At 44.0% G+C, this 15,185-nt stretch overlaps 1 protein-coding gene across 6 annotated transcripts in view; it reads left to right on the top strand.

Moving 5' to 3' along the window:
• Nucleotides 1-869: 869 nt before the first annotated feature.
• The window catches only part of SIM1 (SIM bHLH transcription factor 1), an 87,020-nt gene continuing 72,704 nt past the window's right edge, over nucleotides 870-15,185 (top strand). For 2 of the 6 annotated variants that reach the window (XM_073336862.1, XM_073336856.1), the window contains exons 1-3: nucleotides 870-1,180; nucleotides 1,939-2,580; nucleotides 14,282-14,364. In XM_073336862.1, coding sequence (XP_073192963.1) covers nucleotides 2,406-2,580; nucleotides 14,282-14,364 — 258 coding nt within the window. In that variant the 5' untranslated portion in view covers nucleotides 870-1,180; nucleotides 1,939-2,405. The other 4 variants (XM_073336858.1, XM_073336860.1, XM_073336857.1 and 1 more) reach the window with 4 other exon arrangements.

The following is a 15,185-nucleotide window of genomic DNA, read 5'->3' as shown; positions in this document are numbered from 1 at the left end:
TGTTTTTTTTTTTAAAAAAAAGAGTTTTCACATGCGTGTGGTTTGAACGAACGATATCCAAATCCCCAATGACTCTCCCCTCCCCCAGGAATGAACAGCGAGAGCTGCCCGGCTTTTTCAAAGAAGTTACCAAGTTCTCCCAGTTTTCACTCACTGGAGGGGACGCCCCCATGATGTGAATTCACTTTCAGGTAGTTTTAAAGTGTCTCATCCTCGTGATGAGGGATTCTGCAGGGGGTGTATCGAGGAGCCCTCCCTCAGCGGTGCTTCTCCCCCAGCCTCCGTGCATGGTGCCACCGAGCCTGACAGCCCTGGGCTCTGCTGGGTCTCAGTTTGGGCGGTGAAAAGATAACATGCCCGCTGCACTTATTTCCCTCTCCCACCAAACACGGCTGCTCGCGAGAAGCAAAGTGGTTTGAAACACTGATCCGCATCATACACAATAGGAACCAAGCCGCTGGAGCCGGGGTGCTCCTTTCCTACGGGCTGCTGCTGAGAGAGCTCAACAGGGAGACCTCGCAGCTTGCCGTGGAGGTGGCCAGCGGTGACTGCTCCAGCCCTAGGACTGGAGCATCGCCTCGCCCCGGGCTGGACAGCACAGGCTGGGAGCCGCAGCGAAACATCCTGCCCCGAGCACGCCGTCCCCGCCGCCGGCCGGCGTCTCAGCCTTTCCCAGCACCCGCTCCTTAGGGGCGCCAGGAGCCGGGAGGTCAGAGGGCGGACGCTGCAGACCCAGCCCGGCACAAGGGGAAAGGGGGGTGTGTCCGGAACGCGGTGGCGTCACCCTGCCTCTCAGCCAGTGGGAGACCGACCTTTGGGAGACTGGGACCAATAGGAGGCGAGGTGGGCCGATGAGTGGCACTCGGGGTGGGCTCGGCCGAGGCAAGGAGAGAAATGAAGTTGTGCGAAAAGCCTTTTAGCCATAAAGAAGTTATTAGGCATTTCCCAGCCTCAAATTAGGGCTTCTTCATTAATATCAGCTTCCGAGCCATGACTGGAAAGGGAGAGTCTGAAACCACATAAAGGGGACGGGAAGGAAGCAGTATCTGTCTACCCATCGGCGTGAGAAGCCGCGAGAGAAGCCAACTTTCCCTCTGCTGCTATTAATGATTTCAATTAAAGAGTTGGGCTCCTCACCGTGAGAGAGCTTTCCGCAGACTGCCGGGTGCAGGGACTGAAGGTAGGTAAAAGAAGATCAGCCTCACAGACCAGTGGCAATGTTACCTGTGCAAGGGAGAAATCATTCGGGTCTGTCTAATTTTGCTTTGCTTCCCCCTTGTGCGATTGTTTTTTGGCTAGTTCTGACTGTGCTCCGGGTCTTGTTGGACGCTGTGTCGCTCTTTGTTTAATATGCTGTTGTTACCTCAATTCCTAGGCAGGACGGGGGGATAGCAGGCGTCCAGAAAATCTAAAAATGTAACTTTAATTCACGGGTTATAGGGTTGATTTAGAAATTAGACTCCGGCTCACACAAAGATGAATTGAGAGAACACATGGAAAAAGTACAAATGCGTTGGGATTTGAACTGTTTACTACACTCATTGAAACGTTGAATGTATTAAGGGCTTCTGTTCTGCAGTCCGGGCACTAACATTTAAAGAGGAAGAAGGAAACAATCTAGTTTAGTTTGCCATGAAAAGTGGGCAGAATTTCCCTATTCTTTAAATAAAAACCTGTAACTTCATTTTGGTCATAAAATGTTTGTCCGTGCAGCCGAAATGTGGGTGGAGAATAGACGAACATTTATTTTTTCTACTCATTCTCAGCCGCCACTCACCCGGAGATGCAAAAATACACTTTCCATTGTGGGCCCAGTTGAGAAAATGGTGCAACTCGTAAGAGGCTGGTTCTTGATGATTTATTTAAGGTGTAATAACATGGTTACGTGTGGCATTGTGTAACAGATCTCTCATCCCAGAAATGCTGTTGTCTTCACAGTGGCACGAGGGAAGTAACCGGTACCTGTTACCCACTGAAGGAGCCGCAGGCCAATCATTTCGGGCATCGGATTGACAGCAGGGAAAAAAAGAGAGGATTATGTCTCTTTTTCGAGAAGCTATGTTTGCAGCATTGAGTAGAAGAAAAGGACAGAATACCTTGATTTGCTTGTTGTGTGGTGCAGGCATTTAGTTCTCTCCGCAGTTACTGGGATTCTCTGAGCTGCATTGGACCTTTTTCTATCCATTTGCATTGTTAATGTTATTTTTAAGTGAATATTTTTTTAAAATTATCACTCCTGGTCTTGAATCTTTTTTGATAACATTTAAAGATTTAGAAGAATAACCCGCTGCATTCAAAAACAATGTTTGATGCTTCTGGAAGATGAATTGTAATTGAAAGCTTTCCCCCTCTTTGGATGAATCTGGGGAGCTTAAATTGTAAGAAAGAAGGGGGGAAAAAACACAATGAAAGAGAAGTCCAAAAATGCTGCCCGGACTAGACGGGAGAAAGAAAACAGTGAATTTTATGAACTGGCTAAATTACTGCCCTTGCCCTCCGCTATCACCTCTCAGCTGGATAAAGCCTCAATAATCAGACTCACCACCAGCTATTTAAAAATGAGGGTGGTTTTTCCTGAAGGTAGGTGACTTTACTGAAAATGAATATTTGCCTCCATTCTAATACCAGTCCAGATGACCGTTTACTCTTATGTTAATTTCATCTGGCAGTGTATAATTCCTGAAGGAAGGTGTCCTGTGTTGTCCCTTTTCTCTGCCGTAAATACTTTCACTTCACTTCAGTACATATGGGACATGTTTGGTTGGGACCAACAGTGCTTTTGTCAACACTTCAAGATACTGAGCTCAGCTGCGTATTCTACTAAAACAAACATGACTTTTTCTTTTCTGCTATGTAAGATCTGCATCCCTTGCGAAGCACGTGTATAACAAAAAAGGGCAATCCACCCATATTTTATAGCTATATGAAGGGGAGTTAATATATGGGTAAATATTTACATAAGTCTATGCTAAATCCTAAAGCCTTAGTTCAAGAACTGAACCACAGTTTACAGGTACAACGCTATACAAATAAATAACAAATCCAAACAAACCTTGATTGCATTATGAATGTGGTGTCTCCTGGTCTGAAAGTCATTAGGACGGTTTGGTGAGGTTAAATGGTCTCCGAAATATTTAATAGAAGTTCTACCCTCAGTAGAATTGAAAATCCCTGTAACACTATCAAAATAGGATCCAAGTTTGGGCCTGATCCTATTCCCATTTGAAGTCAATGGCAAACTTTACGTTGATATCAATGGAAGAAGGATCTGTCTAGTAAAAACAGGGTTCGGAATTCTTATATACTTTTAAAAGTCTTGCCGTTAACCAAATCTAGGATTTAAAGTTAACGTTTAAAATGTCAAGATCCGCTGCCAAGCAAAACAAACACCAGGGAAAGTTAAGAGGGACTATTCATCGGTAAAGAGGGACTATACAAAGTTCCCTTGTATCTTGAATCTATTTCTTTTAATGTGAGAGAAAAATAAGTGCAAAAGCCTGTAAGAATATTTTATGTGGAGTCGCCTGAATGGAGTATCCTGTATGTGGAAGAGAAAACTATGAAACGGGAAATTCTTCCAATCGAATAAATAACAGGAATCCCATATACAGCTTGAACAGCTCCCAGGATATTGTGTTTTACAAAGGAAGACTAGCTATTTGATCGAGTCTATGTTTCTATCAGATGATGGGAAAAGTAGGGCAATAGATTAGTCTTTGCATTTTTAAAAGTCTGATTGAAGTAGTGCGTTATTAAATCTATACTTTTAGTATAAATACGCGAGGGGTGATATCTATATTTGGATACGGGAAGATTTTAAAAGTTTTTTCTTTCTGTCAGATTGTTTATAACTGCTTTTTTGAAGGGGGCGGGGAGGGGGGGAACAGCCTTGACAGTAACTTCTAATCTATTGCATCTTGAAGTAATTTCCTTAAACAATAAAATCCATCTCCTAATAACTTGAAAGCAAGCGAGGAGATGAATCAAAGCTGTAGCACCTGAAAGGTAACAAAATAAATGAAACTGCACATTCCTATTGTGGCTGTGATTTGCCGGCTTGCATATCATTAGACGAGGCTGCCTTCTGTTTAAAAAGTGATCGAGTTGTCCTTTATACTGTCAACGCGTACTTTATAAAAACAAAGCTATTGCAAACTCTGATGGCCGTGATGTTCCTAAAAGGATTATTAGCAATGATTTGTCAACTCCTGCAGTCTCAGTAGGCTACCTTTCTGCGTGATTTCGAGCAGGTCTCGTCAATTATTGGTGCCTCTGTAGCTGGTTGTTTGATCAGAAGAAGCATATGGTGTTTCTTGTAGGCTGTGAGTAATCATGGGAAGAGAAGAATAGCTGATCCCAGTCCCTCAGTGCCAAAGCCGAATGTTTGAATGCACTAGGGAATTGTGTGGCAAAGTGCACCAGAGCCAGAGCTGCTGCTGCTGTCCAACACATATGCCAATTTGTGCAGAGAGACCAGGGAGGAGGCTAAATGAGGCTTTTAAGGTAGCAACCCCCTCGGAGCCTAATTAAAGGCAAACTGCAAGTTAAAATTACAATAAGGAAGCAGGGACCGAAGTTCTTTCCAGCGCAGTTCTCGAAGAGCGCGGATATTGTGTGGGGGGGAGAGAGAGACAGAAACGAGCACACGCCCGTTGCGAGGGCTTGACTGTTGTAGACAGAGCCACAAGGCATATGTCCCCCCCCCCCCCCGCCCCTCTCTATTTGCCCCTCTGTCCGCGTGGGGCAGACACAAAGCCACCGAAACAGCAGCACAAACGCGCGCGTCGCAGCAGCGGTGCCTGTTTCTGCAGCCAGAGCCACGCAGGCTATATCGCCCTGCCTGCGTATTTCCTCCTGGCTCCGGGCGAGGGAGCGAGAAGGGCAGGCACGCAGTCACACCCAGGCACTGTGGCACTGAACGCTGCAGGTTTCTGGCGAGAGGAATACGGAATCGAGTCTGCTCCTACCTCCAACTCCACGCGTCTCTACGTGTGTGTATGCAGGCGTAGAAGCGGGGCCCTGACTCCGGGTACATCGTTCATGTCCCAGTTTATTGATGACCTCGAAACTCACCGGCCCTTGGGCAGAGCGAAGCCACTGGTGAGTTCTGCCAGGCCATCAGTGAGGAGTGGTGGGTCCACCCTTCCCAGCCTGAAAGGGTCCGTCTAAATTCGGAGCGGAGCGGAGGGACTATTTTAGGACATTTTCTATGTTTAGGGGGAAATCTAGGGGTCGCCAGCAAAGACAAGAGTGTGAAATTAACGATGGGATGTGGGTAGAGGGAGGCAAATAAAGTATGTATCAGAAGCAAAGGAGTTCCTGAAGGAGGTGGAAAGGTACAGAGAGGGGGTATATTTAAAGGTGGGAACCTTCTCGTCATATTTTCCCCGGAAAGGGAAAGCATACAAACCTTTGGGAGCGAGACAGGTTACTGACTAAAGTCTACGGATAAGAGGCGCAGGAAGATTGCGAAATAACGTGTCCTCTCAAGGCTTTCTACGTCACAAACCTATTATTTAAGCGTCTGGTTGGAATAACTTTACCTGTATCTAACTAACAGCTCTTGTGCAACTACTAAAACAATTTCCCTCTTAAAACAAGGAATTCAAATCTGTCTGGGCCGTGATAATATGTGAACGGAGTAAAGTGGTTATATGAAGAACGATATAGACGGACGAATAGTGTGTGAACGCCTTTCTGGGTATAATTCCTTTTAAACAGCTCTTATATAATCAGTATGCAGAGACATTTTGGATTCATTATTTTAAGAAGGAAATTGTGTTTTACGACTAAAATAAAGGGGGTGGGTGGGTGGATAAGGATAGAGTGATCCTGGTGCAGTCTGAAAAATATTTGAAAAACAGGAATAATTGTCTATTGAATACAACTCAACATCCCTAATGTAAGAAAGAAAGCGAACGTTCCATTTCAGGAAGCAAAGGTTTTTAAATGAATTGTATAATTATCCTCCTTGGTTCATGTTTAAAATCCAAGTGAATTCTTCAATACCAGTGGAAAAAAAGCTCGGTTAAAATACTTAACATTTCCCATTTTCCCCTTCACAAGTCTGCTGTAAATTAAACCTCTCAAGGGGGAACTCTGTTATAGTTGAAAACAGCGGCTTGGTCAACTTGCATCCTTTTGGTCCAGGGAGTTAAACCTCCATGGAGAAGACAAACAGGAGCTTTCAGTGGCCAGCTAACTTTTGGAAGGCCCGCACTTCTGGTAAATCACTAAGGGGCCGTACCGTGCCATCAATTTTTGAGCATAACTCCATGTTGAATTCAGTAGGGAGTTCTGCTTTTAAAAACAAACCGACGACAAGATATGGCCCTGAAACCGCGATTTACCATTAAAGAGTTGAAACGCCGAGTCTAATACAGCTTCAGAAAATTGTAAGGAGCAAACACCCGCCGTGTGGCAAATAACTCAAAAAAATTCCTTGATTTTTTCCCCCGGGTTATGTAGCTACATATATATTGCGTAGAAAGAGAACTAGTAGCTTAATATATTTTGATAAGCCCATGCTAATGTCTCGTTGCGAAAATAGTTTAGGAAAACGATCACGAAAATGGCTATACATTTGTAGGTAGCCTATACGGAAAGGCGCTTAAATTCCCAGACTCAAGCAAAAGGCACTGTTTAAATCAAGCTTTGCAGAATAATAATGGCTAGCATTTCAATACTGAAATCCTTACTCTTGTTTTATTTTAGGGACTAAAAGACTAACCGAAAAAGAATCCGTTTCCCACGTGGATAGGTGATTTAATGCTGTTTTTCTTGCTGCTAGGGGAAATGATTGAGCATTAGGTTTCAGTGTTTATTTTCTTACAGAAGTTTTTCTCATTTAAAAGCCTTTAAGCTGCAATTTACTCTCCACGCTGCCTGTCTGTGTTTAATTCTAGTTTTGATGTGGACTTAAAATGTGAGGTGCAGAACTAAACTTCTTGCATAACAGTTGCAAAAGCAGATTTATGTGCCAGAAAGCGCATATCAGATCAATGGTGAAATCATATTTTCTTCAGCAACAGCCCCGCTCTTTTGCTAATAAAAATTGGTTTGAAATAAAACTTGGCGGATGCTTTTCAGTATTCATATGTGAAATAGTGACTTGGTACAATAGTGGTCAGGATAGTTACCTGTGGGGGGAGAGGAGGAAACTTTGATTTGGATTATTTTATAATGCCGATCTTCATGAAATTCGAAAATTGTGGCCGACGTTTTAGTTTGGCATTGCAGAGTCTGGATTACATTGCCTTGTGTGTGTTAGAAGCAAAATGCTGGTATTTTGTTGTGTAGTGAAGCAGCGCCGGCAGCATTTCTCTGTCGTTCCCCTAGCAGTGATGCGTATGTAGGCAATATTTCTTTAGGGAATAAACATGGATATTAACTACATCTTTCAGAGTAGCAGCCGTGTTAGTCTGTATCCGCAAAAAGAACAGGAGGACTTGTGGCACCTTAGAGACTAACACATTCATTTGAGCATAAGGTTTTGTGAGCTGCAGCTCACTCCATCCAATGCATCTGATGAAGTGGGTTTTAGCCCACGAAAGCTTATGCTCAAATAAATGTGTTTAGTCTCTAAGGTGCCACAAGTCCTCCTTTTTCTTTTAACTAAATCTTTGTTTCAAATGAATGCATTTGGTTTACCGGGCTAATAAATTTTTAGAAATCTTTGGTAATGGCATCCGCAGACACGCTGAAATGAGCAGCAATTTAAAAAAAACAAAACAAAAACAAAAAACTTTATTTCATTTCATCTGGACCCTCCAAGGAGGAATTGATGCTTCCTCGCAGTCTCAAAGGTCTGGGATTTTATTTACCGTTGATTAGTGCTTGTAGGATTAACTAAGAAATCATCCATGGCAGGGCTATGTGCTAGGAGGTAGCAAAACAGGCCACGGATAGTAAACCAATTAAACGGTTAATAGACTCGGGTTGATTCCCGCATGCAACACCCTGTGCCTTTTTTGTTTCGCAGTGACAAGGGCGGGTGGGGTTTGATCTTTGAGAGTGGAAGAAATGACCCTCTGGTTAGCTGGTCTTCCCCCAAAGAAACTGCAGTAAGAGAGAGAAGAAAGTAACCACCTGCGCGTGGGGCGATCAGGAAGGAGGAAAGGTGCTGCTTTAGGAGCGGAGTACGGACGATGGGGTGAGATGCCTGTGCACTCATACAGCTTTGTGAGGGGCTTCACCTGGCCGGCTGCACGGAGGCAACATATGGGGAAAGGCAGGTGCTGCTGCTGCTTACAGGGGTGGGCCACGCACTTTGCTCAGTCCCAGGGCTTCCGGGCCCCCTAGCGCAGCCTTCGTCCTCCTCCCTGGTGCCTCTTCGCACACAGGCTTTCGCAGCCATTTGTAGGGTCCCACTGCAAAGACGCTGAGACTCCGTCTGCCAAGCAGCAGACAACTGGGAATACCCTCGAGCTAGAGCTTCACTTATAATGGCTGCCTGTGTCATTTCATTCCTCTGGGTACGTGAGTGCGTGTGCCCGTCAGGTTTGCAGAGGGAAACAAATCCGAAGCAAGAACATTAGGTGTCCAAAGAGAACAGCACAAATCGAATTCAGGTGTGCTGTGCTCTCCTCCCTATTAAAATGGTCATTTAATTACATCATATCGCTTTGTGGGGCCTGCTTTGCAGTCCTTCCCCAGGCAAAAATGACCTATTCAGGTCCCTTCCAGTCCTACACTTCTATGAAAAAAGCAATCCTTTTGAGGTCGGGGCAAGTCCATTGATTTTATATATTTTACCGGAGTAAGGACCACAGGATAGATGGGTCCTATTCTGTAGCCTTTACTTAGGCAAAACTCCCTATTTAACTCCATGAGACGTTTGTTGGGTAGGCGGTGCAAGATCTGGTCCAGGGTTGGAGGGGTAGATGGATATGTTTTATTCAGTAGGCAGTACAGAGCACCAGAATCAAGACCCGACTGAGGCAAAAGCGCCTGCTGATTTCAAGAAAAGTTTTACCTGACTAAAGATAGCAGAATCGGGGCCCAATGCTATAAAATAATCTGATGTTATTTCTATTCGAATTGTAATTTTGGTCGTATTTTAAATAGGTTTAACATATCGCTGCTTTATTTATCTGGCTGTAGGCCCCCCACACCTCACTAAACATATATTTAGTGCACTTTTTTTTTTCATGAGGACTGTTGTGCTGGCATTGCTTAATTTTGTATTCAACGTTATAGACTTCTAGAGGGTAGCCTGGAAATGCATTCCCCACCAAAGGCCAAACACTCTTACAAAGTTTAGTGTAAACGAGGATAAAGTGCATAGCAAAAAGGCGTCTAATTTTTCCGGTAGCGACCAGCACCACTCCTCTGAAAACAAAACTCCTTTCAGGTGTCTGAGAATGGGAACCTTCAAAACTGAAACATTCACAACCCCTAGTCACATCTTAACCATTGTATTTACTGCACTTCTGAGAGTGATTTCCGAACTGGAGCGCGAAGTTTGTTGTTGTTTTGTTTTCTCTCCGCTGAATACGGATTGTCTGACCCAGAGTTTATTGGGGAAATGATTATTTCCAAAGCCAGCAAGTGAAAACAAAGCAGATAAGGACTTGCATCTCCAGCCAGCCCCTCGTCACTACTCCCAAACAAAGGAAGGGGAAGAGGGTAGTGGGTGCTTCAGAGCTGCAGATGCTCAGAGCTTCCCGGCCTAGCAGATCTTCCAGTGCAAAAGAGATGGATGTGCCTTTTGGAATCTCATTCTTCCTACCCTCTCCCGGTTTAATTAGTTGATTTTATTTTTTCCTAGATCAAATTAGAAACAATTGGAAGGGATATCTTCTTCCATTCCTTTGCCACCGTTGCCTGGGGGCTTCGCCCTTGGATGGCAAATAAGCTCTCGGGTATGGCAGCCAAAATGCCATTAGGCAGAAACTATCTATCAGCCCAGTTTTGCCCCTGGTTGCCAGCAGTAAGGACTGAATCAATCGAATGGCGGGCGTGAATATAGTTAGATCAAAGCTGTTGTTTCTTAAAGCGTTGAGGAAGGAGGTGGTGTCCGTGTGAACTCCAGAGGTCTGGGGGATGGGAATGAAACCTCTTAAAGCCCAGAAAGGTCCCTTATGATTCATCTGATGTGGCTAATACACTGACACCAGGAAAGGCAGAGAAACGTTTTCTGTGGCCTTTAATGTGTGAAAGTTAAATGCATTTCCACAGAGAAGTTATTAAAATAAAGAATGAATCAGCGTCCTCAGTCCCAAATATGGTAGCGTCCTATGATATATGCCTGCAAAGCGCTGAAACTGGTTTAATAGCCGAAGCAACATTCCCGGCTGGCTAGAATGCCTTCTGCTCTCTCCTAAAGATGGACACTTCCTTGTAGCCTAAATTGTTTATATTCTTACAAGAAATAACCTCGAGTGGAGGAGGCTGTTATGTAGGGGCTATAATCTATATTTTGTCAAGAGTAGAAAATTCATTCCGAAGGAAAAGCTCGATCAATTTATTTTTGCTGCTTGCAATAACACAGCTGGATGATGCCTTGAGCCCACGCTAGACTGTGGCTCATCATTCATTCGCCAAGAACTGGCTTAAATGGTGCCTGTGGGATTAGGTCAATTTTAGTGGATCTACTTCGCCTCATTTGGTTACTAATTGGTTTCTTGTTTTATAAATCGAAATCTCATTTTCAGGAAATTACAAAGCCCATGCAGCCAGTCCATTGAGGTAATCCACGGGTCAGGGGGTATTTTAATACAATGCATCAGGTATAAAGCAACAGTAAAACTTCGCCTAGCTTTTTCAAATGAAATGTGAGCCAGCTAGCGCCTTAGATCCATAATAGATACATCCCTTCTAAGGCTACTTATGCAAATATGATAAACCAGACTTTGACAAAGGTGGGGGGCTCGGGGAGGAAAGCAAATTTTATCTACTAAGGTTAATGTGGCATATCTTGGAAATCGTCCAAAATAGATTGTTTTGCTTTGTTTTCGGCCACTTTAGCTGGGAAAATCCTTTGCCTAAAAACGCTTTAGTTATCCCTCCCCTCACAAAGCTGCTTGTTTCTATTCCAAACCTATTATTCTGTTCGCCTCTCCAGATTACAAGAGAATCTTTAGATCTTGTTTCCAGTGTAATCCTGAAGCAAAAGGGAAACTGATTTCCTTGTTTTGTTTTAAATAGACAATCAAAGGATTTGTAGAATTTTCTGCGGTAGGTCAAGTGCAAGAAATCACAGTTTACCCCCCTCGCTAAAAGGAAATTGGGTGTTAAAACGAATAGAGAGTCAGATTATTTATTTTTTTTAAAAGGTACATCAATGAAGATTTTTTTCTGCGCAACCCTTTTAGAAACAGAATTTTAAAGGGCATCAGGATAGCGATGGGGGGGGGGGGGCTGACGGGAAGGATTTGTCCGTGAATAAAAAAAGTCTCTAACTTGAAAGCACTGAAACATCTGGAAAATACAAAGAGCTGTCTCATGTGGTAGGGTTTCGAAAAGCCGATTCAGGTAGACGACTGAAAACATTTAATTATAAAACATTAACTTAGACACAGCTGAACAGCGAAAGGTTTCCACCTGACACATAAAAAAAGGAGTGCAATGCTCCGTGGAAAAAAAAAAAAAAGTGTCCTGAAAAAAAGTTAACCTGTAATGTAGATGGGCTATTCATTAACCCGCAAGGATAGGGATATTTTCCCTTTTAGGACCAGAATAATTAGATCCGTTAACTCGGCTTAATAAACAACTTAGAACTTTAGGCAAGGAGTTCAGCCGCTGTATTAAATACAGAAATTCGTCTTCCTGGTTCTCCGGGTAGGACATTTTATGCGGAGTGGTGCTTTTTGTCTCACTTTAATGGGCTTTATTGTTAAGCACAACCACACCAAACCTCCTGAACATGTACTGAATCAGAATTTCATAGAGGAATTTTCGGTCTTTCTCTGGAAACGTTGCAGCCTTTGCAGGGTTTGATGTTAGTGCTTGCTAATTTCAAGAGGGAATGTGGTGCCTGTTAATTTGATCACACGCTTTCCGCAGTTTGTATGCTCTCAAACAGTATCTTCCCCGCCACCGTCTCATGAATGAAATCGTGTACTACGGCATTTGGGGAGTCACAAGGGTTAGAAGTTAAGTTGTGTCTGTGGCTCGCTTGCTGTCTAACGGGGAGAGGGGATGATTGCATTCGGGGGCAGCACAATTGTCAGTTATTACAGAAGCGCCCAAGGTGCGGACTTCTCCCATAACCCTTTACCCCGGGGCTGTGGAAAGTCACTGGGTACCTGCTGTTGAGCAGGAGGAACTAATCCCAGGGACTTTGCTGCCGGCCGGCATTTGGCGAGATGAAGGATCAAGGGATAGAGACAGAGATGTACGTATTGGGGGGCGGGGGGAAGGCAGTCTATTGAGGCCCCTGGCCTAGGGAGAATTGAGGAGAGGAGAGGAGAGGTAGTACCCCGTTTGCAGAGGAGGAGAGAATAGCGTAGAGGCAGAAAGGAGAAGAGAGATGCTGGCATGCTGAAGAGGGGAGGGATGTAAACAGAAGAGGAAGAAGCAGGAATTTAAGGAGAGAGACCCTTGTGGAGAACTGAGAAGGGGGTAGGAGAGAGATGGTGAGCGAGGAGGGGCTGGGGCTGCTAATAGCTCTGGCCCGTTGAAGCAGGGATGGAGAGGAGAAATGGAGGAAGGGATGGCTGGAGAGAGAGAGAGAGAGACCGAGAATGCACGGCCTTAGAGTGGGCGCTTCAGTGTTTGAATAGCGGCGGTGAAATCGTTAGCTTTATTTAGACGTGTAAACACCCAAGTGAGCCCGGTCAATACCGAGGGGGAGTTATCTGCTCCACATCGCCTCCGTTCCCATCCCTTGTTTGTTTGCATATGAATAAACGAAAAACAAGCCACGAGGAGTTTGTGAAGGGCTAATTTTGCGGGAGGCTGTCCCTGCTTGGACCCCGTGTTCGCCTCGTGGCGATTTGCTCTGCGTTGCCATCAATCACTTTTTTGGGGGGGTCACGCTAAGCCTTGTTTAATGGTGTAAGCATAAAGGGCTTTAATCACCAAGTTGAAATTATTTCAGCAACAGCATTGTTAAACTGTTTATGGGTAATGCCTTTTAACTCTGGCACAGTCCGTTCCATCCGGCCCTTTGTATATAGGAAAACCAGCACAAATTGAAACATTAGCCACGTCCGGGGAGATTCCTTGTCGAATCCAACTAGAGTATTTGGAAACAGATCATTCACGGTGAAGAGAGGTCATTCCTTCAGTGGGAGAGAGAGGGCCTTGTATGTTGTGGGGAAGAGGGTTTGATTGGGAAGAGAGAGCTGGTACCTTGGTTAGTGAGTAACTCCGACCGCTTCGGAAGTACATTTATGCACTGCCTGGCGTGTCTTAATGCTGTCGTGACACTGCAGCTGCGGAAAGACGTCGGGAAAGGTAGATTACTTTTCGTGGGCTTGGCATATGCTAAGGTGGAAATACTTGTTAATAAAATGCACTGCAGGGGTCCGATCTTGCATTCTCGGCGCACCCAAAAGCTCCTATTGAAGTCGATAGATAGGTGAGGAATGAAGGATCGGGACCTTCTTCGGGATTTACACCGGATCGCTGATCAAATCAGAAAGTGATCTTGATGACCAGGGTTACATTTTAAAGCCCTCTCAATATATAGCCTGGTTTACATATTCAGTTTGTTAATTTCTTGGGAGGTTGTGCGCAAACGATACAAAGCATTCGTTTCTGGGAGAGTCGGCAAACACACTAAATAAAATACTCACAGACCTGAGTTATCCTTTTGTCTAATCGAATAATACTGAATAACATCAATGTTGTATTTCATTGGCTTTATAACATTTATATCATTCTGAAGTGTATTCACGTCCGGTTAATCGCATCATTCTGTTGAAATTAAATATTTCTGTTTTGGTCTCATTTTGGTACCTGGCAGTGTTGTTCTGTCATTTTTCAGTGAGGTCAGAAGCAAAGATATTGTACTACCTTTTCTTCCAGGAAGCAACTTTCTAGAAGCCATTGCCCAGGTCGAATAATGTTTTTATCTGGAGCGGTTCCAGGCTTAGTTGAATTCACTCAGTTCTTATTAATGAACTTTACTGGTAATTCCAGCATAGATATCCCCCCAAATAGGAAATAACATTTTAAAACAATCAACAAGGGAATTAGCTTATTCAGCTATTAGAAAACGCTTTAAAGTGTTTGAAACTAAAACAAAGAAAACCAAATCAACCAGCCCTGACAGGCCAATGAGAATTTGTATCTTGTCGTCTCACCTTAATTTTTGTGTGTCTTAAATAAACAGGACTTGGCGAAGCCTGGGGCCACACTAGTCGAACCAGCCCTTTGGATAATGTTGGACGGGAACTGGGATCCCATCTTTTGCAGGTACTGGCCTGGAAACGCGAGCCATTTGGTATTAATGATTAAAGAGATCGTACCATATTCTGAGCTTTTAATTATTCCCTTGTCTAATCTTTAACTGTTCACGTGCTTCACAAAAGGAGAGTCCAGAACTGTGGCGGAATTGATCTGTCACGATCCTTAGCTTCTCACACGGTACAGTGGGTTACGCAGCCCGGCTCAACTTGCTGGTGGCCATTCTACGTGTCCGAAGTAGAAAGTGGTAGGTTGATTTGGTCCCTAATCTCAACAGCCTTGTCAGTCAGCAGGTTGACAAGATTTGTGAATGTAGTTTTCTTGTTCTGAGCAATCTGGTGAGCGCAAAGACGCGTCTTTAAAGTGGTGCAAGGTGAAAAGAAAAGTGGGAGAAACCGTAGAGGGGATCCAGGGGGCTATTTTGAGGAGCACATATAAAAGTTTAGAAAGCCTTGATCCCATGGTAGTTAGAATAAACATTGATTAATTGAAGACACCGAAAACCTTAATTCAGCTAGGACACAATTGAAAACTCGCTGTGGCCTAAAGGATTAACAAAGGAATATTAGTGTTTATAATCTTAGCTATTCAGGCATGTGGTACTGTGGGGTCTTGTAGCATTTTATACCCGCCTCTAATGAACAGAGGCCTGTTCTTCTCACAGTGCATACAAATAACACTTATTAACATCTATCTATCTAATCTTAACAGACCTTTTAAATAGTTCTGTCCGTTTCAAACTTTATTTACATTGTGGAGAGTTTTAGATCGCCCCTTGCTCGCTGAAGTCTCTTAATCAAATATATAAGAGTTAAAATCTCTACTGAAAT

This window comes from Lepidochelys kempii, chromosome 3, assembly GCF_965140265.1.
Source record: "Lepidochelys kempii isolate rLepKem1 chromosome 3, rLepKem1.hap2, whole genome shotgun sequence".
In the NCBI taxonomy this organism is placed as follows: domain Eukaryota; kingdom Metazoa; phylum Chordata; order Testudines; family Cheloniidae; genus Lepidochelys; species Lepidochelys kempii.
Note: the sequence above shows the minus strand (reverse complement) of the source record. Positions and strands in the feature narration are given on the sequence as shown.